Here is a 26,695-nt window from a genome sequence, read left to right on the forward strand (position 1 = left end):
GGTCTCAGATCAGTTCTGTGCATGGCTTTGGCCATCACTCCTGGAATGAATAGCTCCCAGGCTCTCACCCAGATACTTGGAAGCACCGAATCTCACTTTCATAAGCCCTTTGCCCACGTCAGCAGCTAGAATCACCTGTGCTATTGACAACCGAGTTTGCAGGGACTACCAAAACTGCTTAACTTTAGGCCGTCACTCTTTAGAATATCAAAGAGTTCCTACGTCCACTTTATTGTTTAATATGGATCAGAAGCAGCTTTTGTCCTGGAAGTAAGAAGCTGAGACACAGGCCTGCTATCTTTGTTCTCTTCTCCTGGCCTCAGTCATTCATTTCCACAACTCCTTGGGGAAAAAGCACAAGAAACCTGCTCCTGTAACGTGGGTTACCATATTTCACAGTTAAAAAGTAAGGGCTATCCTAATTTTGCATTTGGTAAATAATACCATCCTTTTATGATAAACTAAGAGTCTATATCAGAGATTGGGGACTGCTGAGTAAATCTGACCTGCAGAGGGTTTTGTCTGGCCCACATAAACTTTGCATACATACTGTATATATTCTATGTATATATATTGTAGCCAGAGATACAAAGATTCCACACATCTGTGATTTCTGAGAATTATAGACTCGCAGGAAACAATCAGCTGGAGAGTGGAGGCTCTTTTGACATGGCATGTACTCAATTTGCCCCAGATACTCACCAAATCTTTGCTTTTAATTTTGTACGTATTTAGAAGTTAAGCAGACTACCTTCCATCTCATGAAAATGTTGTTTAGTAAGTAAACATAAAAGCACCTACAATTTGTACTGCCATAAAATCCTGGAATAAAATAGATTAAATCAAAGTAGAAAGAATAAATTGAAGGGGAGAAGTGGGGAGTTGTTTGGTGGGTGTTTCAGCCATGTGGGATGGGGGCTCCAGGATCTGTTGCGCAGCGTGTGCATGTGGTTGACAATACTGTATTGTATGCCTGAAAGTTATCGAGGGGTAAGTTGTGTGTGTGTGTGTTTTGCCACCATGAAAAGAATCAATGTCGTTTACTGCATTAACCGAAGTGAAAAAAAAGCAGCACATAATAATGCAGAAAAAGCACTTGACGAATTCAACCAAAGCTTAGCAAACTATACACGGAAGGAAAATTCTTTAATCTGATAAAGGGAATCTCCGGTAAAGCAATAACAAGTAATACTGGTCAAATAGTCAAGTTTTTCACCTGATTGTGAAGGAGATAAGAAAGCTCACTATTCCACTTTAATTCAGTATTGTATTTGGGGCCCTTGGCCGGTAAAGCAAGAAAGAAAAATAACAGGTTGGATAAGGAAAAAAGGGCAGGGGAGGGCAGAAGGTTGGGACTTAAGCTTGAAGATATCAAAGCAAGCCAAACCGCACTACATCATGTATACAACATTGTAAGAAATGTTTTTTCTAAATCATCAATTTGTAAGAGAAACTGACAGACTACAAAGTTTTATCCTGCTAAACTACAAATATCTCACTTTGATATTAATCCGAAATGTTTAATAGAATGACCCTTCCCCACATAATTAAAACAATTTACCTTTTAAACACTTACTTCGGTAGCAATATAGTCTATTCTTTGAAGTAGAAAAAAGACCCAAACTGTCTTAGCAAACATTAAACTGACCTTAAGTATATCATCTGTGATCAATTTAGTAAAACTACGTTTCCAACACTTTTCCAAGCATCAACACGGACGATTTAAAGTACTTTTTGATTGAGGGAGGTGGACAAAAAAGGACACACGATCTATCAAAACGCAAAACCCTGTCACTTAACATTATAACTCACACGTTCAAGACCTCATCCGAGTGCTAAAAACACAAGACAGATCTCAGAAACAGTAATATAACCGAAAATGACAGCATCCAATACATTACGACAACAAAGCCCCTTATATAAAGGAGTTGAGGTATTCAGGCTCTTCCATACATTCCTGGAAAAAAAATGCAAATAAATGTATCTTTTGGGTAACACAGCCATCTTCCTCGGGTCAGACTCTCCCATCCACCTCAGTACTGCGGAAATGTTCCATCGATTTTGGCAGCCCAGGCCATAAGGCCCCCCACAATATCTTGAACTGTGTAAGATTCTAACTCCTGGACTGCTGTCAAGGACTGCAGGATCTTCACGGCTTTCTGGGAGTCATTGCCCAGTTTGCAAATCACATAAACCGGGAAAGCTGCCCCTTCCTGTGTGCCCTGCTTCCCTTCCCGGATAGCTTCTCCTAAGAGTTCCAGGCTCTCTGCATCCCTCCGTTCCAAACGTTTCAAAGGGATGTGTAAGGCATGAGGCAAACGACAGATGTCCACCTCCACTTGAGGCCTAACGTCCAGCAACAGGTGGGGTGAGCCGGAATCCAGAAGTCGCTTATAGTCGGTGACCGAAACTCGCTCCTCTGGGCTCAGCAACCGCAGAGAGCGGCACTTATCAGTGGCTGAGGAGCCACAGAAGGCTTCGTAGTCCTGCAGGGCAGTCACTGTGGGCCGCTCCCCACAAGCTGCACAGTCAGGCCTGCGGCCCCGAAGCTGAATACAACGAAAATGGCCTCTGAGCGCATCAAAGATCAACAGGCTGCCGCTGTAAGACGGGCCCAGGCCTGCTGCGATCTTCAACACTTCCAGCGCCTGCAAGCAGCCCAGGACCCCGGTTACGACACCGAGCACCCCGCCATCCGCGCAGTTGGTCACCGTCTCCGCTGGAGGTGGCTGAGGGAATACGCAGCGGTAGCAAGGCCCGCCGTCATAGTGGTAGACCGTGATTTGGCCCTCAAAGCGCAGGGCGCTGGCTGACACGAGAGGCCGGCCGGCTAGCACACATGCGTCATTAACCAGGTAGCGAGTGGGCACGTTGTCAGAGCAGTCAGCCACCACGTCATAGCGGCGGACTAAGTCTAGCGCCGTGGCTGGCGTAAGCGCCTCTGCATAAGGCACGCACTCCACCGCCGAATTGAGGCGGCGCAGCGAGGCGGCGGCCGAAAAGACCTTGGCCTGCCCGGCCAGTGCCTCGCCATGCAGCACCTGGCGGGCCAAGTTGCTCATTTCTACTACGTCGTAGTCCACAAGGCCAAGGCGGCCTACGCCGGCCGCTGCCAGGTACTGCGCCAGTGGGCAGCCGAGCCCACCGCAGCCCACTACTAGCACCGATGCAGCGGCCAGGCGCAGCTGTCCCTGCACGCCCAGCTCAGGAAGCACCAACTGCCGGCTATAGCGCAAAATCTCATCTCGAGACAGGGAGGCCTTCGGCGGCAGGGGTGATACCGAAACCAGCCGCTCTGGCTCCTGCTCCGCCAAAATAGCCGCCGCCAGCTTCTGCTTCAGGAAACTCAGCTCCTCCTCGCGCTGGGCAACTTGAGCCTGCAAGGCGAGTACCTCCTCCCTGGAAGCCATGGCGCCCCTCCCGGAAGTTGTCCTGAAGAGCATTTCCGCTTCCGGCTTGCCGTCTCCCAGCGACTGGAATAAACTAAATAATTTTACGGAGCTGGGGAAAAAAGCGAAAACTAGACATGCACTTCCTGAAGAAACCCTAAGATTCAAGTTTAAAGATTTATAGTTCCTGGCTATTTCCAACGTAACCATGAGGAGAGCCTTAGGAGAACTAGAAGCTGGCCACATGGACTGTCTCCCTCTTCCCAAATTTGGTACGGTCCGACCCGCCCCTTCCCGCGCCACGTGACGTCATTCCGTTTCCGGCGTCTCGCGCAGTTCCGCCATGGCCTCCGAGGAAGCGAGCGGTAGCCCTCGTAGGTCTCGGCGGGAGCCGGAGGGGCGCGTCCCGCGACAGGACAAGTATTCGGTGCTTTTGCCCACTTACAACGAGCGCGAGAACCTGCCGCTCATCGTGTGGCTGCTGGTGAAAAGCTTCTCCGAGAGGTAGCGTGCCCTGCCGCCCTCCCTGAGGAATGAGATGAGCTGGCTTCGCCGGCCTGGGTGTCGGCAGTTGGCTGCGCGAGGAGTCCCTGCAGGCCTCCCTTCGGCTCTTGAGGGAAGCCTCGGGGAGAAGGCCACCCTGCGAGAAAGAGGCGGCGGATACTTCTGGGGTTCATTCTGTGTCTCGGGTTCTCATTCTTGCCCTTGGGTTTCATGAGACGTTCCTTTTATTGTACACTCCCATCCTCTGTCCCCCAACCCCACCCCACGCCCCTGGTTGTCTTTTTCTTAGTAGCGTTGTCCACCTTTTCAGTCGGAGCGAGGTTGAAAGCTTGACCTCACTCCTACTTCTGGGTGGTCAGGATGCGGCAGGAGCCGGGAGACTAACCGAGCACGCTCACTCCCGCCCCCGTGCTGAGTGCTTATGTAAGCATGAGGTTTGATCTCTGTGGGTTAGGGAGCTGCTGCTGGCCTGGGCAACTTCGTTGGTCACTAGTGGATGTTTGGTGTGGTTGCTAGAAACTGGGGCTTTTAGAGTTTGAATTTGAAAGTGTTATACAATGTTTTTAAGATTTCGGAAGATCCTGGTATCAGTATGAAGTAGCTTGTTTTAGATCCAGTGGGATCGCGTATAGATGAAGATCTTTCTGTATCAACACATACAAACTTCGAAAATTAAGTAACTTTCCATATGGCTGTGTTATAATTTAACCAGGTCATCTCCGTGAACACAGATTATTTCTAGAGCTTTCTTGTTTTTCTTTTTTGACTTTTGTTTTACGAATGAAAACAGGTACTTTGTTCACACCATATTGTCCAGCATTTAGAAGAGCGCTTGACACACACTGAATGCTCCTTTATTAAATGACTGTTACAGCAAACATGCTCATACTTTTACTAGTGTACTGGGGATAAAGTCTTCAGGATGGAATTACTGGGTCAACTGATGTGCTTAAAATGGACAGTTATTCCCTCTCCTGCTTGCATGGTCACCCTTGCTCTCTCTCAAAAAACAACAACAACAAAAAACTAAAAAAGCTTTAGGGGCTCCTGGTGGCTCAGTTGGTTGGGCATCTGACTTCAACCCAGGTCATGATCTCGCAGCTGGTGACTGCCACCCCCATACCTGCCCTCAGTGCAGAGCCCACTTTGGATCTTCTGTCTCCCTCTCTCTCTGCCCCTCCCCTACTCTCTCTCTCTCTCTCTCTCTCTCTCTCTCTCTCTCTCTCTCTTTCAAAAATATAAAAATCAACAAATTGCTCGCAGAAAAAATGATCGTACCACCTTAGGACTAGCATTATTTGGAGAGTGCCTGTTTCCCTACCAACCAGCCAACCTGAGCTTTATCAAACTTAACGTTTTTGAAAATGCTAATTGGTGAAAAATACTGCTTTTTAAAAAAAAAATTTATTTTATTTATTTTGAGAGAGAGAGAGAGAATCCCAGGCAGGCCCCACACTGCCAGCACAGAGCCCAACGTGGAGCTCAGACTCACAAATCATGAAATTACCTAAGCCGAAATCAAGAATCAGACGCTAACCGACTGAGCCACCCAGGCGCCCTGTAACTAACTGTCTTAATGTACGTGGCTCCTTGCAGTTTTTGTACTCATATCTTTTTCTTTATTTTTTATTTTGGTTTTTACAACCACTTTGCAAATTAGAGAAATTATCTTAATATAGTTGATCTTGTTTATTTTGTCTTCTGATTCTCAAATATTTTTTACTTTAATCTGAGTGATGTTTAATGAAGGAAACAACTATTTTCAGATATGGTCAGATTACTTAAAGGGAGTTTAGCTTGATTCCTTTAAACTACCCTTGCCCTCAGGTGTTCTGGGCACTTTGAAATGAGAGAAAGGAATAATTTGCTTATGAATGACTTCATTTCTTTATGAAGTATATCTCTTTCAGCATATCAACTGGAATCAACATCTTAACAGGTTTTGGCTTGTTAAGTACTAAAGCACCTAGGGGAGAAGGCTTAACAGATGGGCTGATTTTACCCTTCCTTTTGGATTTTGGGGCTGACTTTTGAAAGCCTTTTAACAGAATGAATGTTTTCTTGCTGATTTCCTTACATATGTTTATTAAGACCAAGAGGAAACAGTGTTGTGGGGGCTTGGTGTGCTTCCTTTACTTTGTCCTTAAGTTTCCCAATAAAGTTATCCGAAAAAAAATCCAAAAGGGGGGTGGAGGAAGATGCAGTGATCACATGTACATCCAAGTATTGTGTTGGCTTATTTTTAGAATAGAAACTGTAACATAAAGTTAATGGAGAGCCAGCAGAGAGATTTTAATTTTGAAGCACATTAAAATCTTATGTAATTTTCTGTGCTCTTTCTAATGACGTGAGATAATGGTACAACTATTTGAAATAGTGGGGTAAAGATTATGTCACCATTTTAAAGAGGGTTTTTTAACAGATGAAATGAAATCCTATTTGTTCCTGATTATGTTATTTAAATTTATTTGGGATTAAATTGAAAAGACTATTTAGTCTAAGGTGGCTCAATGGGTTGTGGCCAACTCTTGATTTCTGCTCAAGTCATGATCTCGCGGTTTGTGTGTTAGAGGCCTGCTTGGGCCTCTGCCTCCATGCTGAGTGTGTGGAGTCTGCTTGGGATTCTGTCTTCCCTTCTCTCTGCTTCACCACCCCCCCACCCCCCGCCCCAATGCACACTGTCTCTCTCAAATAGAACATTAAAAATAAATAAAAAAATATTAACTCAGCAACTCAGTCAAGTTGAGATATCTTTTTTTTTTTTTTTTTTTTTTTTGAGAGACAGAGACAAAGCGCCAGCCTGGGGAGGGGCAGAGAGAGTGGAAGACACAGAATCTGAAGCAGGCTCCAGTCTCTGAGCTGTCAGCACAGAGCCTGACGTGGGGCTCGAATTCATGAACCACAAAATCATCACCTGAGCTGAAGTCAGATGCTCAACTGACTGAGCCATCCAGGCGCCCCTTGAGATATCTTTTAAATGTACTTTTGAAATATTTTTTATAACTAAGACTTGATGCTAAGGTTCTATAATACCACTTCCAGAGTAGGTAAGTAAAGTTTTATGATATTCTATGGTATATAATGGACGGATGTATATGTAATCGCTGTGAGTTTTTAAACTAAAGAGTGTGTTTTTGATTTGAGAATTTATTTTTATCTCAGGACTTCATTGTAACGTTTTTATCCATAGGCTGCCGAGTTTGGAGATAAAGTACTAAATGTTTGACATTTGTTTCATTTGGTAATTGAAGTTTTCTTTGGTGATTAATATGACATAAATTCCCACTTATATTGGTGAGGAAATAGTAATTTTAAAGTTATTTTTTAATTGGAGAGTATTGTCTCTGCAAGCAATACAAACTTTTTTTTTAATTTTAGTGGAATCAGCTATGAAATTATAATCATAGATGATGGAAGCCCAGATGGAACAAGGGATGTTGCTGAACAGTTGGAGAAGATCTATGGGTCAGACAAAATTGTAAGTCATGTGAACATTCTTCTATCACATTAGTTGTGTTTGTAGGCGAAAGATGAGAAATGACAATACTTAAAGTCAATCTTTTTCTAGAAACTGAAATGAAAAAGAACATCTTGCTTGAGTTTTTCCATGTCTTTGGTAAATTGGGTCAGTAGCAATTTTACAGCAAAATAGTGAGCCTTTGGATAAAGTCTGTTTTCAGAACTTACTCTGCAGATGAGTTTTCTTGAGGGGCAAAATTAAAGCATGATATTGACAGGAATATTAATGGAACTGGATTGCAATTAGTAATATGTGTCATGATCTTTCTTGCTCCCCTTTTTTGCAACTATAAAAGCTTGTAGCTGGGAAACGTGATCGTTTCCATGTGAAGTTGGCATCTTTCTATTTGTCAGAGCACTTGGCATCTTTCTTTGTAGAACAATCATCTGGGAGTAGATTGACTCTCTGAGTCTTGAACTTTATAGAGTTTCCCACTGTACTTTAAAGGGTGTTGTTTTTCTGCTGGAGTAACTTAGATGTAGAATTCATTTTATAATGGCTTTATAATTTTTATTTTTTATTAAAATGTTTTTTTTAATGTTTATTTTTGAGGGATAGAGAGAGGCTGAGTGTGAGCAGGGGAGGGGCAGAGAGAATCTGAAGCAGGCTCCAGGCTCCAAGCTGTCAGCACAGAGCCTGATGGCACAGAGCCTGACAGGCAGGGCTCAAACTCAGGAAGCTCGAGATTGTGATATGAGCCAAAGTTGGACACTTAACTGACTCAGCCGCCCAGGTGCCCCTATAATTTTTATTTTTGACCACTGGTTTATTTTTATAATGGTTTTTATTCATAAGTGTTTGAATACACTTGTGAGCTCTACTTTAGGTAATTTTGGGGCCCAAGCAGACAGTTGAATCCAGATTTAAACACATTCTGAGCATTGGGTATTTTAGAATTCGTATGGACCAGAGTTTCTCAGTCTTGGAACACTTGACATTTTGGACCTAATAATCCTTAGATGTGGGGGACTGTCCTGTATGTTACAGGACATTTAGCATCATCCCTGGACTCCACCCACTAGATGCCATTAGCAGCCCGTCTCCCTAGTGTGGCCACCAAAAATGTCTTTGAGTATCATCAAATGACCTCTTGTGGGCAAAATTGTCCACTCCTCCCAAAAGAGAACCATTGGTGTAGATATAAAGAAAGAGGTCTCCTGGAGAACCTTTGTTGATATTTTCATCTTAAGAAATAGCAATTAAGCATTATAAAAAAAACTGTCGCAGGGTGCACAAGTTGGAGGAGACATTGGTTGATGGAAGGGAAGCATTTAAGGGGAACATGTTCCTCTTACACAGTAAATCTCTCCTATGCTAGTTATTTCCATATCACATCTGGGCAACTCAAAGATCTATCACCCTTCCAATCCTCCTCCAGATGTACAGGAAGAGATTAAAAGTTGACAGATTTCCAGCCTCTGTCAGTGACTTCTTATGATGCTAGGTTCGTTTTTTTGGCCACAGTCCCCCAGTTTTTCTTTTACAAGTTCTGGGCCAAAGCCACTAAATCACATGTTACATGTAGAATACTCTGAGTTAGGCACTTCTGTTTAAGCCAGGAATATCAACCTGACGATATTTTGAATACTTTTGCCATAGAACTTCAGCCTTGAGGTATAATTGATTGATCTTAGGGTATGTCTACTAAATTGACCTTTTCAAATGCTAAAACAATATGGCCCTCAAAGAGTTCCATTTTTCCCATCAACCAATAAAATTCAAAATAATGAGAAAAAAACTGCATTCACTATTACGATTTTCTTATAGTTCCTTTGTTATTTTATGATCTTCAAATCATTTAAACTAGAAAAATTGCCCTTTTTTCCCCCTCAACAATATCAGGCCATGCCAGAAATGGCCCTTCTTGCTTTTAAGTGACAAGTGCCACAAGTTTACTTGGGAGAGAAGATGGAGAAGGATTATTATTGAAGCTATTTTACAGTATCTCAAAACATTAAGCACGATGCTTTGTTTGCTGGTCTTTCAAACTGGCTGGAATGAATGTTTCAGGAAATGAAGGAAGTTTGTTTGTTTTTTAACTCTATGTGAAGAAACTGAGCCAAGAGGTTAAGTCACTTCCAATGGCATATAGCTAATAAATAGCAGAGGTGGGACCATACAAAAGTAGAAGCACATACCTTGAACTGTTAATGATGGTTATATAGGTCAGGGAGAGCTGAGGTTGTGGAGAGCTTCAGCCTTTCTATGTCGAGTGCTTAGATGACATTTGATTTACATCATCTGTTTCAGCCTCCAACCTGAGGTCAGATTATATCATGTATATTATTCCATAGTTTAGTATTTTTACAAGTTCTGATGTAATGCATGTTCATTACTTTTAAAACATCAAATATAACTAGGATTGAGAGGTTTGACTACTTAAAAATACCAAAATATTACCTCTGACAAAAAGATCAGTATCCTAATGAGATGTACAAAACCATAATTCATAAGAACTATAAACAGCCAAAAATGGAAAAAATAAAATGAAAAAAAAAAAAGGAAGCCTCATTGATAGTAAGGAATTGCAAAACAGGAGGAAAGTACAATTATTAGCCTTTTTTTTTAATGTTTATTTTGAGAGCGCGCGCGAGAGAGAGACAGAGAGACAGAGACAGAGCACAAGTGGGGGAGGGGCAGAGAGAGAAGGAGACACAGAACCTGAAGCAGCTCCAGGCTTCCAGCTGTCAGCACACAGAGCCTGATGTGGGGCTCGAACTCAAACCGTGAGATCATGACCTGAGCCGAAATCGGACGCCCAACCGACTGAGCCACCCAGGCGCCACTACAATTAGCCTTTCTTAGCTGAAGATTTATTTTCATTATGGTAAAAAAAAAAAAAAAAAAAAGTCCACTCAAATACTGTTGATCCTGGTTTTTCTAAAATGTCAAGATTTTCTATAGTAAAAATTTTTTAGAAAATAAGTTTTTTACCAAATCGTAGGGTCACATGAAGTATCTTATAAGCAGTTGTGGTGAGCATTCATCAGAGTGTGTGCCCAGCACTCCTACACGTACTTTCTGTGAGTTCACACTTGTCCTGATGGCTGTGAGATAAGCTCTGTTGTGCCCTTTACTGCTTTGAGCCATCCTCACTGATGTGAGGGGGCAGAAAAGGAAGGGGGTGGAATTAAGGATTTGAAAGTACAGCACACTAAATGAAACAGTGTGAACTTTTATTACCTAAGGAAAGAAAAACTACATTGTTGTCAAATGAAAAAGTTACTGATAAAACTGAAGTTGCCGTTTATGAACCTCCTAGTCCCTTCCCCAGGGGAGTCCTCTGTCAGCAGTTTGGTGGGGGTGGCCTCAGACCTTTGTGCATGTATGCGCATGGGTCTACATGTGGAGAACTGGGTAAGGTGGTGCTTTTGTTTTTTTAACGTAGATGTAATCTTCCTGCATTATTCTGTTGATTTGTAATTAGAGCTTGGAGATCTTTTATTACTAATTTTCTCATTCTTTTAACTGTAGCACAGCATTCTTTCATATGCAGCGTGGTTTATGTTTTATAAACACTTGAGAAAAGACTTTTCTAGCAGAAACATAGGATTATAGAAGATCTAAGGTGAACTTTTATTTTTTTTTAATGCTCATTTATTTTTGAGAGACAGAGCATGAGTGGGGGAGGAGCAGAGAAAGAGGGAGACACAGAATCCGAAGCAGGCTCCAGGCTCTGAGCTGTCAGCACAGAGCTGGACATGGGGCTCGAACTCACGAGCTATGAGATCATGACCTGAGCTGAAGTCGGACAATTAACTGACTGAGCCACCCAGGCGCCCCTCCCTGTTCAGTAAATTTTAATTACTGCACATGATTGATTGAATGTCTAGTTCTCCTGTAAGAGCTCATCAAGCAGAAGTGTATTTTATCTTTGTTCCTCCCCAAGACTTGCATGCAGTTTGCATGTAGTAAAAAGTACTACAATCTGTCCTGGTTGAATTGAACTGAAAATACTCTGTTTAGATATTTGCAGTCTGAGGCAGCCTGCTTATAGACTGGCAAATGCAGAAGGGGACAAGATAGGCTCAGTAGTGAGTCTACTTGAGCCCTGTAAGAAACAGTAAGGAAAGAAAAAATACAATTTTTTTTTGTTAGGAATATAACCCTAGGGGCACCTGGGTGGCTCAGGTGGTTAAGCATCCAAGTCTGGGTTTTGGCTCAGGTCATGGTCTTGTGGTTTGTGAGTTCGAGCCCCACATGGGGCTGTCTCCTATCAGCACAGAGCCCACTCTGGATCCTCCTCTGTCCCCTTTCGCCTTACCCCTCCCCCGCATGTGCTTTGTCTCTCTCAAAAATAAACATTAAATATATATGTATGTATGTGTATATATTTAGGAATATAACCCTAAAGTCATGTAATTGTGGCATTAGAGAATGTAATGAGGTCATCCAAGGATAAAGTCAGGATAAGTTGATGGAGTGATGTCAGCATTTAAGATCATAAAAGGAGTTCAAAGAAAGGAGTATAAATACCCTTTCAGCCAGTGATTCAACTTTTAGGGTGCTAATTGCAGAAATAACTGGACCTTGGGACACCTGGGTGGCTCAGTCAGTTAAACATCTGACTCTTGATCTCTGTTCAGGTCATGATCTCCTGGTTCCTGAGATCAAGTCCTGCCTAGGGCTCAGTGCTGATAGCATGGAGCCTACTTGGGATTTTCTCTGCCCCTTCCCCACCCCTTTTCACTCAGTGGTGCGCTTCCATTCATTGGTGCACTCTCTTTCTCAAAATAAGTAAATAAACTTTATATAAAAAAGAAAACGGGGCGCCTGGGTGGCTCAGTCGGTTAAGCATCCGACTTTGGCTCAGATCGTGATCTCACAGCTAGTGAGTTTGAGCCCCGCTTTGGGCTCTGTGCCGACAGCTCAGAGCCTGGAGCCTGCTTCAGATTTTGTGTCTCCTCTCTCTGTCCCTCCCCTGCTCACGCTCTCTCTCTCTCAAAAATAAACAAACATTTAAAAAAAAAGAAAACAGGACCTATACAAAAGGATATATGTACAAGTGTCTTTGTTGTAGGTATATTTGTAGTGGCAGATACCTGGAACCAACCTGAATGCCATTAACTAATGAATGACCATACGTTGTCTAACTTGTAATCTTAAGCCTGTGTTTTTGTAATTGAGAAAAATAAAAAGGAAAACAAATCAAGAACTAAAAACTAAATCATTAAAATCACAAAAGGAATTGGGGAAACAAATGTGGCTATCAAATATTCCAAGAAGATATGGAATAAGTGGGTTAAATCCTCAGTTTTCCTAGGGATAGGAACCAGTAGATGTTGTTCAAAATGCTAAGTAATAGATATAATATATTGTTTACATACTGTTTTCTGGTGGATAACTCCAGGAAAAAAAAAATGTTTAAAATTTGGCCTGCAGTGTTGGAGTGAAATTTTCCAAGCTGTTAAACTATTTGATTTGTTATTAAATACTAAGCAGTTTTTCACTTTGGCAAAAAATGTTAAGTATACTTTGCTTTAATGTCTAATATAAGGTCTAACATATGGAACTATGTTTCTGTTAAAAAGGGTAAGTACCTATAAAAAAATAATTTTTAATAGTTTTGTGTGCGTGTGTGTGTGTTAAAATGCTGTTTCTTATTCTTGTAGCTTCTAAGACCACGTGAGAAAAAGTTAGGACTGGGTAAGTATAAACTCTCATCCCTCATACCTGCTCCTTGCCTTGGTAAGGTGATCCAGTATGTGTTTTCCCAATTTGGAACAGGGCCAAAATACAGTGTCCTCCTGTAATGGTTTTTAATGTTCTTAGTGACATTGAAATGGTTTAACTTGAGTTGTCTCTATCTGTCAAAGCCCAGTTGGGAAAGCAGAAACCACTGTCAGTCTTTCAATGTAGGGAATTTAATACGAAGAATCTGGTTACGCAGGTGAAGGAATGCTGAGAAGCCAAATGGAACTGTGAAGCTACTCAGACTAGTAACAGCTAGTGGTTGCTACCACCCCTCAAAAGAAGCAACAATAGGAGATGGTGGTTTTGGAGCCCAGGAACCCCAGGTTATTTAGAAGGGGTTGGAATAATGGAGTGGGGGCTACCTGGCAGGAGCTGGAGCCATGGGGATACCCAGTCAGTGCTGGGATGCAGTGTAAGAGTGGGGACACACTTCGACTTTTCCTTTTCTCTCCTGGCAACTATCCCCTGGTGTCTCCCAAAGCGATTTGGCAGCCAGTTGACAAGAGCCCTTGGGAACTGTAGTTCCATGGAGTGTAGAACAGAGAAGGGGTCCGAGAGCAAATGTGTTGGGACCAGCACACCACTTTAGCTCTAAATCTTTGAGTATTTTTTTAGAAGTTGTAAACAGTTACTCTTTGTTTTTATTTTTTTTTTTTTAATTTTTTTTTTCAACTTTTTTATTTATTTTTGGGACAGAGAGAGAGAGAGAGAGAGAGAGAGAGCATGAACGGGGGAGGGGCAGAGAGAGAGGGAGACACAGAATCGGAAGCAGGCTCCAGGCTCTGAGCCGTCAGCCCAGAGCCTGATGCGGGGCTCGAACTCACAGACCGCGAGATCGTGACCTGGCTGAAGTCGGGCGCTTAGCCGACTGTGCCACCCGGGCGCCCCTACTCTTTGTTTTTAAAAAAGAAAGCTTTTCCAGCTTTTAATTATGGGAGGTTATAGAAAATCTCAGATGAACTTGGTCCTTCCGAGATGAATATCTGAATGCCTTTATTTCTTTTCTTTTGGTTATAGTTGCTTATATTGGGAAATAATAATAATTTTATTAAAAACTTGAGAGAGCATGGAGGAAGCACAGTTCTTTTTTGTTTTTTAATGTTTATTTGATTTATTTTAGAGAACAAGAGAACACAAGCAGGGGAGGGGCAGAGAGAGAGGGAGACACAGAATCCGAAGCAGGCTCCAGGCTCTGAGCTGTCAACACAGATCCCTTGGGGGTCAAACTCAGGCACTGTGAGATCATGACCTGAGCCAAAGTTGGATGCCTAACCGTCTGAGACACCCAGGTGCCCTGGAAGCACAGTTCTTAAAAATCGAGTACTTGCTGTCCTGAAGACCCTTAGTTCTCTGGCATCATAAAGTATCTGAATATCTGAACCCAGAAGTTCTTTGGGATTGAAGTAATCTGGAAACTGCTGTGAAAGCAACCAGGAATTACTAACCAGTCAGTAGAAATCCAGAAAGCTGTGATGGTGACTTTTGAGCAAAGGAAGTTAGAACTGAGTTCGGCCTTGGGGCACCTGGGTGGCTCAGTTGGTTAAACGTCTGGCTTCAGTTCAGGTCATAATCTCATGGTTCATGAGTTCCAGCCTCGTGTTGGGCTCTCTGCTCTCAGCACAGAGCCTGCTTCAGATCCTCTGTTGATCCTCTGTCCTCTCTCTGTCCCTCCCCTACTCCCGTGCTCGCTCGCTCGCTCGCTCGCTCGCTCGCTCGCTCACTCACTCACTCTCATAAATATTTAGAAGACTTTGCCCTTACTAAGAAGATACTGTGGTGGCTTGGACCTGGAGAATGCAGGAATCCTCAAATCCCAATTTACCCTTACTTGCCAGGTCCCTAGGGAACTTTTAGGCATGAGGGTGGCTAAATAATTCCTGGTTGTGCCTTTGATCCCAGACACCAGACCAGGGCTCTAGTGTATTAGGCTTACAGCGTAGAAGACATTGACTGGGTAGCTTTTATGAAGATGGGACAGGAGTGATGGGGAAGAGCAGAGGCAGGGCAATACTCGCCAGGCCAGGATCCAAGCATCAGAAGATGGTGTCTGGGACTAAGGTGAAGTTGGAGATGAAAGAACGGACTCAAGAGATGTTTTTTATTTTGAATAAATAGGATTTAACGGTAGTTTAGTTTTACCTCTGGAGAACTGCTGTATGCTTTTCAGATGCTTAATTTAATTTCTCGCCTGTTCACGAGTATACTTAAGCATTTCTGGTGATTTTCTTTAATGGATATGTTTTTGTTTTTAGGAACTGCATATATTCATGGAATGAAACATGCCACAGGAAACTACATAATAATTATGGACGCTGATCTCTCACACCATGTAAGTGGTATCTTTTTTTGTTAGCTATTCATGATAGGTTAAGCCTGTTTTACTGACTTCATGTTTGTTTTTTTTTAATTTCAGCCAAAATTTATTCCTGAATTCATTAGGTAGGTATTTCTAATATTTGAAAAAATTCTAATTCAAATCATTTATCTTATGTTGATTTTGGACTTCTTTTCATTTTTTTCATTCTTTACTAATTAAAAACGGACATGCTATTTTGTTTGCTGTCAAAATGGATACCAACATATAGATTTGAGGCTCTTGACTATAGATATGTGACTGATATATTTTAGGAACTAAGCAACAGATAATTCCTTTGTTATCTAAATTCTTCCAGAATATGGGAAAAGATGGAAGGTGACTTTGTTAAATGGAATTAAGCCCTGCATTGTAAGGGTGAAACACCATGAACAAATAGGGTTTATTCCAAGAATGCCAGGATGGATCATCATCAGGAATTCATCAACATAATTTATCACATTAACAAAGCATGATTGAGTCTGTAGATGCTAAAAGGTATTTGATAAACTTCCTGGGTCACCTCTAATGAAAACTTGAAAGTAGAAAGAAAAGGAAACCACTTAAACTTGATGAAGAAAATCCAGTCCTAACACAAACATCTTACTAATTGGTGAAATGTTGAATCATTAATAAATGCATCAAGTTAGGCATACCAGCTGTTATTATACATGGATATTTTAAGTGATATATTAACAAGCATGTAGTATAAATATTGATAAAGGATACAAACTTGTATTTATTTGCAGGTAGTATAGTTGTATTCTTAGAAAATCCAAAACAACATGAAACCTCTTAGAATAAGAATGTGGAAGCTGTGCTCAGTGTAAGCTGAATATACTAAAACAAAATTAGGTAACGTTGCTCCCCTGTTTAGATCACTTCAGGCTCTTTTCTTTGCCCTTCAAACTGCTGTGTGATCTGGCCCCTCTGCCCCTCTCCTTTGCCTAAAATGTTCTTTCCTTTCTCTTTCATAGCCAACTATTCTCATCCTTTGATCTCTGCATAAAGTCCCTTCAGAGATACCCTGTCTGCTTATATGTTTAATACCCAAAAGCCCCTTTGACCTGTGAAGGAAATGAAATCAGGGGAATAGAAAATTTGTGAAAGACAGAAATAGGCCATATGTAGAAGGAAGCCCAATGGCTGATAAACCCAAGAGAAGATACCCTGGCATGTTGTCAGGGAAATGCAATTGAAATAACTGTGGTAGTATTTTGTTACCCGTTAGTTCGTCATAATTACAAACTTAAAGAGCAGCACATCTAGTGCCAATAAGATGGTGGGAAATGGACACACAAATATTGCCGGAGAAATGGGAGTTGCTACAACCTTTTTGGAAAGTAATTTCTGGTGATACCTGTTAGAAATACGCCTAAGCTTTATTTTAGCAAATCTGTTATGTTCCACTTTGGGTCGTCTAAGCACCAGGATGTACATTTATAAAAACATTGCCACACTTCATTGTGGTTGTGTTGTTGGGGGTGGGGAAACCCACCATGAAAACAACCATATAAGTATGTGGGTTCAGTGTTCTGTGGGACATTTTTGCAGCTATTGGAAAAAATGGGGAAATTCTCTGTTGACCTATAGGGATGTCCATGGTTCCATTATGTATGTTGTTAATGGACACAAGGCAGTTGCAAAATGTACTTTTTTGGGTTCCAGTTTTGTTAAAGCAACCAGAAAGCCTGGAGTTCCGTGTGTCTATCTTTCTGCAAAGAGAAAGGTCTGGAGGGTTACCAGACTGTTTTAGCACTGTTTACTTCATGGGGCCGAGAACAGAAAGGAGGGACATTACATCTTAGGATGGTTTCACATGGTACAATCAGCAAGTACTATTTTTTTAGTTTTAGAAGTTAACGAAGGGGAAAAAAAATCAGAATTGAAAATATTACATCAAAAGATTTCTTAGTGGTATAGTTCATGTTTTCTTGGCATTATATTTCCTGTGCAAGTCTTAAAAGTTCTTTTTGTATAACTCATGAAAATAACTATTGAAAGCTCAATAGCTTTTTCTAATTGACAACTGATTTTTTCTATAGGAAGCAGAAGGAGGGTAATTTTGACATTGTCTCTGGAACTCGCTACAAAGGAAATGGAGGTGTATATGGCTGGGATTTGAAAAGAAAAATAATCAGGTATAGACATGTGCTATGGTTTGTCTCTTGTTTAGTGTAACTGGACATATGTTTGTAACAGGTATTTGGATTAAATCACCATGGTGCCTTGGGATTTCTGGGACCAGATTGTTAACCTCATATATATGTATGTATGTACGTATGTATGTACATATGTATACGTGTATATATATAGTCATCTCAAATGTATGTAATCATTTCAAATAAATGAGACACTTCATGATCAGCTATTACTAAGCAACAAAAGTAGTGAGGCTTTGGAGTCAGACCTGGGTTAAAATCCTGATTGTGTCATTTAATCCCTGTGTCACATAGCATATTGTACCTTTTCTAGCCTTACTTGCCTCATCATAAAATGGAAATGAAACATACTGTTTCAGTTTTCTATCACTGTATAACAAACTGTGTCAAAGCTGAGTGACTTAAAACAACTATTTCTCCTCATTCTGTGACTTGGTTGATGGTTCCCCTGCTAGCTTCACCTGGGCTCATTCTTGCAGCTTCTTCAGCTGGAAGGTCAGGGTCAGGTAGGCTGAAAGATCCAAGATGGCCTCATTCCTGTATCCAGTCGTTGGGGCTGGTTGTTGTGTGGGGCATCTCACTACTGCACCTTCTGGAAAGCTTGGCCAGTGTCTTCACATGGCATCCTAAGGCTGCAGCAGCAAGGCCTCCTAGTCCTAGACTCTGGAGCTAACAGCATTCTTTTTTGGTCAAAGCAAGCCCATAATCAAGTGGTGAGGAAGGAGAATCCACTTCTTACTGGTCTTCATCCACAAGGAATTTGTGAGCATATTTAATCTACATCACTTTTTTGTGCTTATTAGGAAGATGAGGTCCATTTTAATCCATAAAGGATCTATCCAGCTTACTATGTTACACATGACGACATAATTTTATACAAATTCTTACTAATGTTAGTGTTTTTTATCACCCTTTTCATCCCTATTGAAGATTCTGTTGAGTTCATCTCCGTTCTGCTTCTTAAATGTGGAACCTTGGGCAAGTCGTTTAAGACCTGTAGGACCCTCAGCCTTCAGTGAAATGAAGGGGTTGGATAAAGCAGAGAAAAAATCCTACACTACTTTTTCCTGTTCGCTCTTTCTCTCCCGTGCACACACACACACTATATACACCATTTGAATGGATCACCACAGGTGGGGCAAAACCATCAGTATTTTCCACAGGCTCTCCAGATGGTTCTGTTGTACAACCAACATTCAGAACAACAGATGAGTGATCTCTCTCTCAGACCCCTCTGAATTTGGTCATCAGAACTCTTATTTAAAATAAGGGAATCCCGATCAGATACAATTTACAGCTTTTAGTTGGATCATTAAGTTATATTGAGTTGTGTTTGTCATCACTTGTTAATGTCTGCACTGACTTAGTATATAAACTCCTGAGAAAGATTATGTAATCACTTGCCCAAGATCTCATTTGTGTGATCCAGAATTAGAATTAGAATCCAAGTCTGTCTCACCCTTGCTGCATATTTTAAAAACAAACCCCCATTTAAAAATACATTATCTTGACCGGCACCCTGGTGGCTCAGTCATTTAAGCGGCAATGCCTGATTTTGGCTCAGGTCATGATCTCACTTCGGGAGTCCAAGCCCCATGTCAGGCTCTGCGCTGACAGCTCAGAACCTGCTTAGGACTCTCCCTCTCTTTCTGCCCTCCCCTACTCGCGTGCTCACTCTTGCATGTGCATGCTCTCTCTCTCTCCCACTCTCAAAAATAAATAAATAAACATTAAAAAAAATACATTAGCTTGAACAGAGCTGCAAATACATACGTATACATACACACATAAACATATACGCATGCTTTCCTTTGATTAAACCCATCTTGGGGAGGTAAACTGTGTCCTAGAATTTTTTTGTTATCTATTAGAAGCATCTTGAAAGGGAAAATGTTTTTGAAATTAGCCATTATCCCAGCTATATGACTAATCATGTTATTTGTATAAAAATAATCTTTCCGAGGGAGGGCCTTGGTAGTTAGTTACCTTGGCTTTGGAGAGAAACTGTTCTTTCCAGTTTGCCCCGGAAAACTTTTTTTTCTGAATCGGAGTTTACTAAAAATAGCTGCAATAAAAAAGTCACTTTTTCCAAGGGCAAGTAAAGTCTTTTTGAAATGTTAATAATAGCTATTAGTAATAGCTTGAAACTGATACTTGGTTGTGCTGGAAGCACACATCCTGTCATTGTTGTAGACTGGATGTCTTTGCTAAAAGTCATGTGTTAAAGTACCTTACCCCCAAAGCATTAGTATTTGGAGGTGGGGCCTTTGGGAGGTAATTTAAATATAGTGACCATGGGGCACTCATGGTAGGATTAGTGCCCTTTCAAGAAGAGACCAGAGAGATTGGCTTCTCTTGGCCTCCTCCCCTCAGCACATAGCATGAAGGCAGCCATTTAAGCTAGGAAGAGGGTCCTCCTCAGGAACCAAGTCTGCTGCACCTTGATCTTGGACTTCCCAGCCTTCAGAACTGTGAGAAATGAATATAAGCCACCCAGTCTGCAGTATTTAGTTATAGTGGCCCAAGGAGACCGACACAGTCTCAGAATGAACCTTTGTTCAATTTCCACAGATTGCCAAAAACCAAAACCCTTTCCCACTTGTATACTTTCTTTAAAAAAAAAAAAAAAAAAAAAAAAGCCATATTTATGCAGACTGACCTGTTGCATTACTTGAAATCCACAATCCCTTGTTGCTGATTAGAATCTGAAAAGGATACTCCAAATCCCTGATCCCTTTTGCTCTCTGAGAGATGCTCATAATTCTAAATAATGGCTGTTGGCAAATAGGCAAGTTGAATTTAAAATGTTACCTTTCTTACCTAAAATTTATAAGAATGATTGTTTTATAGGTCCCCTCTACATGTCACATTTGAGAATAAAAGTCCCCATTTTCTGAAAAATGAGAATGTCAAATCTTTTACTGACTAAACTTTTTTATAAAATTAACATTTTTTTAAATGTTTATTTTTGAAAGAGAGGGCATGAGTGGGGTAGGGGCAGAGAGAGAGGGAGACAGGATCCGAAGCAGGCTTTGCACTGAGAGCAGAGAGCCCGATGTGGGGCTCATGAACCATGAGATCATGACCTGAGCTCAAGTCAGATGCTTAACTGATTGAGCCACCCAGGCACCCCTATAAAATTGACATTTTTGTGAAACAGTTGCATTTATGAAATTTGTGTAGCAATTTTAGCACTCTGATCTCAGATGTGTTTCTCTTGTTTAAAAAATGTATTTTATAAAGAAAATCTGATTGTTTTATTTAACAGCCGTGGGGCCAATTTTATAACTCAGATTTTGCTCAGACCAGGAGCATCTGATTTAACAGGAAGTTTCAGGTACAGTAAAAACTTGTAATTTTATATTTTCTATATAAACTTTCTCGCTATACAGTGGCTTATTTAGGAAATGCTTTTCATTTCTACCCCATTTTTCCTCTGGAACACACAAAGGCCGACTGAAGTTCCTTCAGAGTTGCTAATGAGGCCCAAGCATCTTCTTAAGGAAAAATGTGTACTTTCTAAAGAGCATCCAAGGCAGGGCTTAGGTTAGTGTGTTTGTTAACATTCTCACTGGTGCTCAGCCCCTTGGGGGCCCCCAGAGGGCCAACCAAGGTGGTTACTCAACTGCTTATTCAGAACATGGCTGTCACTGGTGATGTGCTCCAAAGAACACGTCTACCAGCAATTTTCTGCAATTTATATGAATATTTATGGCACAGTCCACAGAAAAGTTTAAAGACTTCAGTTACCTTGTTCTCCATATGCTTTCAATTAAAAAGCAAGCCTTGTTTAATTGGAATAAAGCCTCCTGCCAGGTTGGGAAGGGGTAATTTTTGTTTGTTTTGGGGGGGGGGTATGTTTTTAATTTTTGAACTGCTATAGTAGATGAACTGTTTCGTATGACCATGCCAAATGACTAAAGACTGCCACTTTTTTGTCTCTGAAGCTAGAAGATGTCTGTTCCTCTACTTTAAGGCCTAAACCTCATGCATTAGTTGATAATTTATATTACTTGATACTTGTTCTTTTTCATTAAATGTTGATTCTTTTTTGTTTGTTTGTTTTTTTAGTATTGACACTCTAGGTTAAGCTAGGTTAAGACAGGAACTTAGGCATCACAGGATTGAGGCAGTCCTGGTAAGATACAGCTATTACCAATTAAGGTCACAGTTAGCTATGTATAATGGACAGATGTCCAGCCCAACTTTAGATGGGCTGCAGGCCAAACAGATCCCATCAAATTTACAGAGTAAGACAGAGGAGCTAAGAAGTCCTGTGGGTGAACCCAGTCACTTTCTTCAGGAACTCTCCCTTAAGTCCCCTAGAGGTACTTCAGTTTATCCCAGGGAATTTATTTAGTAGATCTTGGGAAATAGAAACTGGTCATAGGCATTTGTGAGGAAACACCTGTTAGTTACTGAGTGTGTTCTGCTTTATATTGTGGATTCATCATCATCTGTCAACTCTATTGTTGCAATATTTGGAACAGTTTCCCTTTGTTCAACCTGAAAAATAAATTTTAAGAAAATTTAAAAACTAAAAACAGTGGGTGGTTCTGCTTCAAGTGATTCACTTTACCCTATTTTTATAACTTCCTTAAAAGACACTAAGAATTCATTTTCAAAATTATTCTGAATTATTTACCAAATATTTCATGACCATTCCGGTTCAGGACAAGTGTCCTAATCATCAGCTGTGACCACTTTTCTGCATACAGATGGCTAGTGAAAGTTTTAGGTTTTATAAATACCAGTGAACTTTCCAAAGATCAGGTTACATGTAGGCAAGTGTATTTACCTAGGTGTTCATATATATTTTAATTTCTCACAGGTTATACCGAAAAGAAGTCCTACAGAAATTAATAGAAAAATGTGTTTCCAAAGGCTATGTCTTCCAGATGGAGATGATTGTTCGGGCAAGGCAGTTGAATTATACTATTGGCGAGGTAGGCAACTGATGGTAAATAGTCCACTGTATTCCTTGTAAAGGAACAATAGGTTTAGACTTTTTATAATAAAAAGTTTAACTTGCACAACTACTGAATAAATGTGGAAAGCTTCCAGTTGTTTAGAATGTCCGTGCACTAAAGGATGAAAATTCATTTCACTTCCAAATTACTACCTACATTTGACCTAAGATGTAAAACCTTAATAGAAGGCAGCATTAAGCTTTTAAGGGATTAAAAGCTACTGGTACCTTATTCATTTTGCCCTTTCTTCTGGTCACCCAGCCTTGTGGGATGAGTGTCTTTGCTCCTTTTCTTCTTGCCGTTGCCAGGAGCCACCCTAATGATGAATCCTTTTGCCATTTCCTAGGAGTAAATGAAAAGGACAGGAATATTTCCAGCCAGCTAGTGAGCTCTCAGGGAAGGCTCTCCTCACTTAACACTAATGTTTGTATTCATAGCAAGAAAATAGCTAACTAGATTGCCATTTCTCGTGTGGAAGTTCCAAGATTTTTAACTTAACACTAAAATAGTGACAGATAAATTTAATGGACTACTGAAAAATTGTACTTTTGGAGTATCAATTTTTCTTGAAGTACAGGCTGAAACTTTGGTAAACCAGCTTAATATTCAGGATCAGTGCTTTCAGACAGTTGTAGATTTGGTTCATATGACCGATTTTTACATAATGAAATGTTTAAAGATTTGGAGGTACACACAATTGCTGTAAGAATCCTCTAATTGTGAACTTACTTGAAGGACTTGGCTATCAGAAGTTAAATTTTATTTGTATTGTATTGGTGTATGCCTGCTATACTTCCTTTCTAATATTTTTGAAGGCTGACTTATCATATATATTTTTTTTAACTAGGTTCCAATATCATTCGTGGATCGTGTTTACGGTGAATCCAAGTTGGGAGGAAATGAAATAGTTTCTTTCTTGAAAGGATTATTGACTCTTTTTGCTACTACATAAAAAGAAAGTTATTCATTATACTTATCATGTTGATTCATTTAAACATAAAAGAAGCCTGGTTGCTGATTTTTATAAAATGTACTCTTAGAGCATAAATCATAAGGTAAGGTAAATTTCATACAAATCTTTTTTCTGAGGAAACTACATTTTATATGTCAAATTAAATTAGAAAAACGAGCAGTGTTCTCAATTTTCACTTGCATTTTGCTGTATTAAGACTTGTAAATAAATGTATTTGGTTTTTTTTTTTTTTTTTATCCCAGAAAATATTGCTTTCATTAGAATATGAGTGCAGAATTTCTTACATGGGGAAGATTTTGAAGTATATAAAAACTGGATTCATAGCTCTTTGTAATAGTGTCAGAAGTAAGAAAAATGTTAATTTTATTCATGAAATATATATGGCTGTTTCTGTATGAATGAACAAGTAGACACATCTGCCCCTTCTTAAAAAATGTATCTCAAATTTCTTAGATAAAATAATATATCCAGATCACAATTTTAGAATTTGGCCCTTTGTAGCTGTTGTGTTGATGAAGCATTACATCTGTCAAAGCAAGTCTATTTAAAATACATACTGTGAATTGGAAACTTGACATCAGTTGATGGCATAGTTTTTTCCTCCCCTATCCTGAGCAGTAGCTTCTATCAGTAAGAAAAGAATACTGATGACATATTAAGGTATCGATATTTTAATGACTTTTAAGACTTAGCTGCTATAGCACTTTTTAAACATCTTACTCTTACTAAGCTGTAAGTGTTCTGCCAGGTAAATTGCAGGCTAAGTTGTTCCTGAAAGCCAGCACGAATGTTCTGTGTACCTATCTTGTCTAACCTGGGTGTTTCAAAAACACGAAATTTCTAACTGTAGTATAGCTTATGGAACATACAGTATCTTTTAAGTTTGCAGGAAGTCATACTTTGAGCAAATAAGCTTAGAAACGAGTTGACTTGCAGATAAGAGACATCTCTAAGTTATTTAACAAGCATATTTATTGAACTGTATTCCTAATTACATTTTCCTGGCTTAATTTGGCTGCTAAAGAAACTCAAAGTCTGATTTTTCCATTGCATTTCTAACAGATACTACCAGAAATTAATACCAGGACATAAAACCTTTGGTGTCATTTTGAACATTACCTATTCCCATAACTGAATCCATAGGACACATTCCAATAGGGCCTCTACTATTCTGTTTCCCTTTTACACGGAGCTATGTAGCCAGCCAGCACACTACAGACCCACCTCCCTTGGGGAAGTGACGTCTCTTCGTCGTTAATAACAACTAGAAAGTTCATCACTGTTGGATGTAAAATTAGTTTTAAGCTAATGAAACACCGTACTTGCCGTTGTGGTTGAATGTTTAGAATCTCTTCTACTTCATCTAAACCCAGAGTTTTTATTGTCAGGTCTGTGGAGCAGAGATGAAGTAACTACCTCAGAACTCACTAGAGTAGATAGCTATCTTTTGCCTTTTTAATCTTTTTGGTTCTTACACCCACAGTCATTACAACACTGTCACTATTGGAGTTTATAGTAAAGAAAGTATTTGAGCAATGAAGACTTTTCATTACTTAGAAGTTATTTAGAAAATCTGGACTATTTAGATGCATTTTTTTTAGTAAATATGATGAGCACTAAAATATTCTTAAACATTTACATGTCAATCTAGCATCTCTTTTTACTTTGTAAATTAGGCCAAGGACGAAATCCAGATGTTTTCCCTTTGTATCTGTATTATCACTGTATGAAATCTAAGTATATCTAAGAAAAACTAAACTTGGGATAAAATTATTTTGCTTATTTCATGGTAGCTTTTGCCTGTATTCTGCAACATGTAATTAGGTTTTTCATCTTTGTTTCTCTAAATCAGATGCTTTGGCGCCCCCCCCCGCCCCCCCCCCCTTTTTTTTTTTTTTTTTTTTTTAACTTTTCCAGCTATTGTTTTCCCTTGAAACATTGATTGGGCTTTTAAAGATATATTTTATTACAATTTCAGAGATGGGGTTGGATGAAATGGCTTGTTTAAGCCTGCTAACTGAAGTCTTCGACATTGAGCTATATATAACCACAATTTGTACTATTTTGAATTACGTGAGAATCTTTTGAGATGTTAGGTATGGTTTGAAACTATTTTAACTTGAAATTTAGAGAAACAGCCCAAGATCAACATACTTACAGAGCAGACCTTAAGAGAACAGGCTTGGTTAAACCTTCATGATTGGTATTCCCCTTACTCTCCAGGCTGTTTAGCCAAGGACATACTCTCAGATGCACTCTGCTATGAAAGGTGGGTTCAGAAATGTTGACATGATGTGTTGGTTGGGGTTGACCTAAATCGAGAGGCAGACTGCCCGTGTGCCATCCAGATTGTGGTCACCCTAAAAGTGTCCCTGAGACTACAGTTGGCATAGTCATTGAGCATCTTGGGGAGGCCCGTTGGCAACACCCCTTCTCATCTTCAGGCTTCACCAGTCCGGTGGCCTCAACGCGCTAGGGATCCCGTTTGTTTTCTCAGGCCAAAGAGAAGAGCCCATCACCGACCCGGAAGAATGTCCAGTCCCAGGGCGGCAGCCGGCCTTCTGTAAGACGCAGCCCCTGCCCACCGAGTAGCCCGCCCCACCAGAACGGAGCCAGGCCTCCGAGGGCCTGTGTCTCCTCTCCAGTCGGTGTGTGAAGCACGAGGCCCTCACGCCTCATTTAAGGCAGGAGGCATCGCGCACGGCCGGCCAGGTGCCCCTGCCCTTCCCGCGGCCGCCGGGCCCGTGAGAGCGCGGGCCTCCCGGCACGTGGAGCCGCCGGGCTGCCCGCACGCCCCCTCCCGCCAGATGTAGTCCAGGCCCAGCTGGGCCCGCGCAGGGATCCCCAGCACGGCCACCTGACTGAGTGCAGGGCGTGCTGCGGCCCGCTGCTTGTGCCTCCGCCGCCGGCGCTGCGGCCGGAGGAAGGCGCCCGCCGTGCACACGGGCCCTGGAAGCGCACTGCGGCCATTATCCGCGGCGCCTCCTAGTGGGTCAATGGCAAATCCTCTTGGTTCTCGCGAGAGCTCCCCCTCAGAGGGGATTATATAATTTCTCTTAGGTGGGGGTGCTGGTGCCACCCTCCCTCCAAAAAAGTTTGGTGCAAGCACAAGTGGGAGTGAGACAGTTGT

At 41.0% G+C, this 26,695-nt stretch overlaps 2 protein-coding genes and 1 long non-coding RNA gene across 3 annotated transcripts; 1 reads left to right on the forward strand and 2 right to left on the reverse strand.

Annotated features, from left to right (window-relative positions):
- Positions 1 to 1,129: 1,129 nt before the first annotated feature.
- MOCS3 (molybdenum cofactor synthesis 3) lies at positions 1,130 to 3,635 on the reverse strand. The gene has a single exon (XM_047853793.1). It carries the CDS (start codon positions 3,633 to 3,635, stop codon positions 2,034 to 2,036), a length of 1,602 nt encoding a protein of 533 aa, XP_047709749.1. The 3' UTR covers positions 1,130 to 2,033.
- A 14-nt stretch (positions 3,636 to 3,649) lies between these two features.
- On the forward strand, positions 3,650 to 24,140 carry DPM1 (dolichyl-phosphate mannosyltransferase subunit 1, catalytic). The gene is made up of 9 exons (XM_047853794.1): positions 3,650 to 3,893; positions 7,272 to 7,371; positions 13,026 to 13,059; positions 15,360 to 15,436; positions 15,521 to 15,546; positions 17,506 to 17,601; positions 20,891 to 20,959; positions 22,454 to 22,568; positions 23,440 to 24,140. The coding sequence occupies exons 1-9, from the start codon at positions 3,733 to 3,735 to the stop codon at positions 23,542 to 23,544; spliced, it is 783 nt and encodes a 260-aa protein (XP_047709750.1). The 5' UTR covers positions 3,650 to 3,732; the 3' UTR covers positions 23,545 to 24,140.
- Positions 22,050 to 25,802, reverse strand: LOC125162583 (uncharacterized). Its single transcript, XR_007151089.1, has 3 exons — positions 25,724 to 25,802; positions 22,820 to 22,934; positions 22,050 to 22,128 (listed from the first exon to the last, which is right to left on the reverse strand). It is a non-coding gene; the product is annotated as an uncharacterized LOC125162583 (long non-coding RNA).
- Between the last annotated feature and the right edge of the window lie 893 nt (positions 25,803 to 26,695).

Source organism: Prionailurus viverrinus, chromosome A3 (genome assembly GCF_022837055.1).
Source record: "Prionailurus viverrinus isolate Anna chromosome A3, UM_Priviv_1.0, whole genome shotgun sequence".
NCBI classification, from domain to species: Eukaryota; Metazoa; Chordata; class Mammalia; order Carnivora; family Felidae; genus Prionailurus; species Prionailurus viverrinus.